This window comes from Jatropha curcas, chromosome 3 (assembly GCF_041381405.1).
Source record: "Jatropha curcas cultivar XTBG-Jc1 chromosome 3, XTBG_Jcur_1.0, whole genome shotgun sequence".
NCBI lineage: Eukaryota > Viridiplantae > Streptophyta > Magnoliopsida > Malpighiales > Euphorbiaceae > Jatropha > Jatropha curcas.
The window spans coordinates 425,782-428,088 of record NC_143153.1 but is presented as its reverse complement, the minus strand read 5'-3'; the positions used below and the strand labels follow the sequence as shown (position 1 = coordinate 428,088).

Sequence of the window (2,307 nt, the reverse complement as noted above, 5' to 3'; positions counted from 1 at the left end):
GGCCCAAACTGAATACTACATTGCTGGCAACTTACTGTCTGCTTGGGCCTCATATCTGTCAGCAACATATATCTTTTTTTTTTTTTTTTTTTTACATTTTACAAAATTGAAGATATAGATACAATCTCATAGCTCAATAAAACAAAATGGTATTTTTTTTTACTATCAGTAGTATCCTCTCGTGTTTAACCGTTAGACGAGAGATTAATCTATTTTAAGCTGAAAATCAATTATGTTGAAAACCATAATTTGAAACACAAATCAACATTAACTTTTAATTAATTTGAAACATCCTAAATTAATTTCAATATCCCTTAAAATTAAAAGTGTGAGTGGTGAAATCCTTCTTGGCCTCATTCTATGGACACCTAATTATATTATAATCTCAAATCATTTTGCACTGTCTGGTGTCTTGTAACTTTTTAGAGAGCCTAATTTAATTAGGGCTACATAAGCAAGCATGCCTCTAACAATAAACATAAGACAACCCGACATGAATCTGTTAGTATGTCCCTCCCAATTCACTCCTTCACTACTTTTCAGTGATTGTCTGTTTGCTGACGTGGCTCAATTTCATTCATTTGTCAACATAATCGTCATCGGGTCAACGGGACATCTCCTCCTCTCTTTTAGCAAGATTAATTAAGCAAAGAAACCCAATAATTAAACATCCATTACAGAACGTAATTAGAAGCTACGTAATTAAAATAACACAGTGTGTATGTATGATAATAAAATAGAAGGAAAGACCCGATAATGAAATTTTCATTTTCTTTTTTTTTTTTTTTTCAAATTAAAACAAAATATGGAGAAGTTAGATTTATATTATGATTAAAAACAAACTGATGACTTACTTCTCTTAATTTTCCTATGTTAGAGAAAAACAATAAACTCATAAAAATCAAAGCCAAAGAGCACCAGCTTCCTTAAGAAGAGGAACAAGAGTTCCATTAATATGAGAAGCCATAACTCTATCAATGGCACCAACGAGTTTCCCTCCAATAAAAACAACAGGAACTGCACTTGAAGAATACGAGAAATTCCCAAGCAACCTCATTAAAGCTCTTTCTATCTCTTTTCCTCTTGGGTCTTCATCAATCTCGTACACTGTTGGATTAACCCCCATCCCACAGAACAGCCTCTTAACTGCATGGCACATGCAACAGCTACTTATACTGAATATAACCACTGCACTTTCTGATGCCAATCTCACCACTCTCTCTAATGGCTCTGCTTCGTAGTAACCACCACTCCATGTCTCTGTCATCTGGTAATGCATTTTCGTTTTCTTTCAAAACAAAAATATGATTCTGTACTTGTTTGCAGAGGAAAACAAGGTCGTAACGTATTTATATATAGTGGGGTTATGGTGGAAGGGCATTATGGTAATAATGAAGGGTTTGTCTGTAGTTGTCGCAGCGCGTGCTAAATTTATGTTGTAATTTTTGCTTTAAAAGGATTGTTGTCTGTCGTGAGAAGACATCATGTGTACACTTATAGAATTTCTGGGAAGCAAAGCTGTCAGATTTAGAAGGCGGCTACAAGTTATTTGTCTACTCTAGGGAGTAGTAGATATTAGAGAAATGTCTGTAACTTTTCTTTTTTTACTGTTTTACCTTTCTTGTTATGGTTTCTTTTACTGTTTTACCTTTCTCTCTTTCCTGACTTTCTTCAACGGCTGTCCCGTCCTAGTTGTCGGATTTTAGATTTTTACAAAAAGGAAAATGAGGGGTCTGCTTTTGTTATTGTGACGTGACCATTACGCGCATATTATAAATTCTTTTTATAAAATTAATTAACGGTTCAAGAATTAACCTCACTAATGGAAAGGATTTATCTATACTCGATTTAAGGAGCCACTTACACCTCCGATGCACGGATTCACCTCTATATCAAGTCAATTACAAATATATTTTATTTCAAATGAAAATATTTTTTATTATACATCGAACAAAAATACCGATACAAAGAGTAAATCTTTATTACTATTCTTTGTTGAAATTGAGATGGGAAAAAGTTTGTGGTGCGTGTGAATTGTAATGTTTCCTCCACCAAACATTACTTTGAAATTACTTAAACAAGATTGTATAGTTTAGAAGCAAAATTACAAGGTGTGATCATTTGTGACTCTTTGTTTATAGATATATAAGTTGTATGTTAATAATTAATTGTCAAAGCATATGTAGATTTGAAATTCCACTTACGTGTATTACACCGATCAAAATAGATCTAAATTCAAATTCTCTTCACATCCAAAAAAAATGAAATTTGCATAGAGTGTTAAGATTTTTTACCTTGTAGATCGAA

General features: G+C 32.9%; 1 protein-coding gene across 1 annotated transcript; it reads right to left on the bottom strand.

The window, feature by feature from the left end:
• Window positions 1-722: 722 nt before the first annotated feature.
• On the bottom strand, window positions 723-1,338 carry LOC105644860 (glutaredoxin-C1). Its single transcript, XM_012230353.4, has one exon. It carries the CDS (start codon window positions 1,277-1,279, stop codon window positions 902-904), a length of 378 nt encoding a protein of 125 aa, XP_012085743.1. The 5' UTR covers window positions 1,280-1,338; the 3' UTR covers window positions 723-901.
• Window positions 1,339-2,307: the final 969 nt, after the last annotated feature.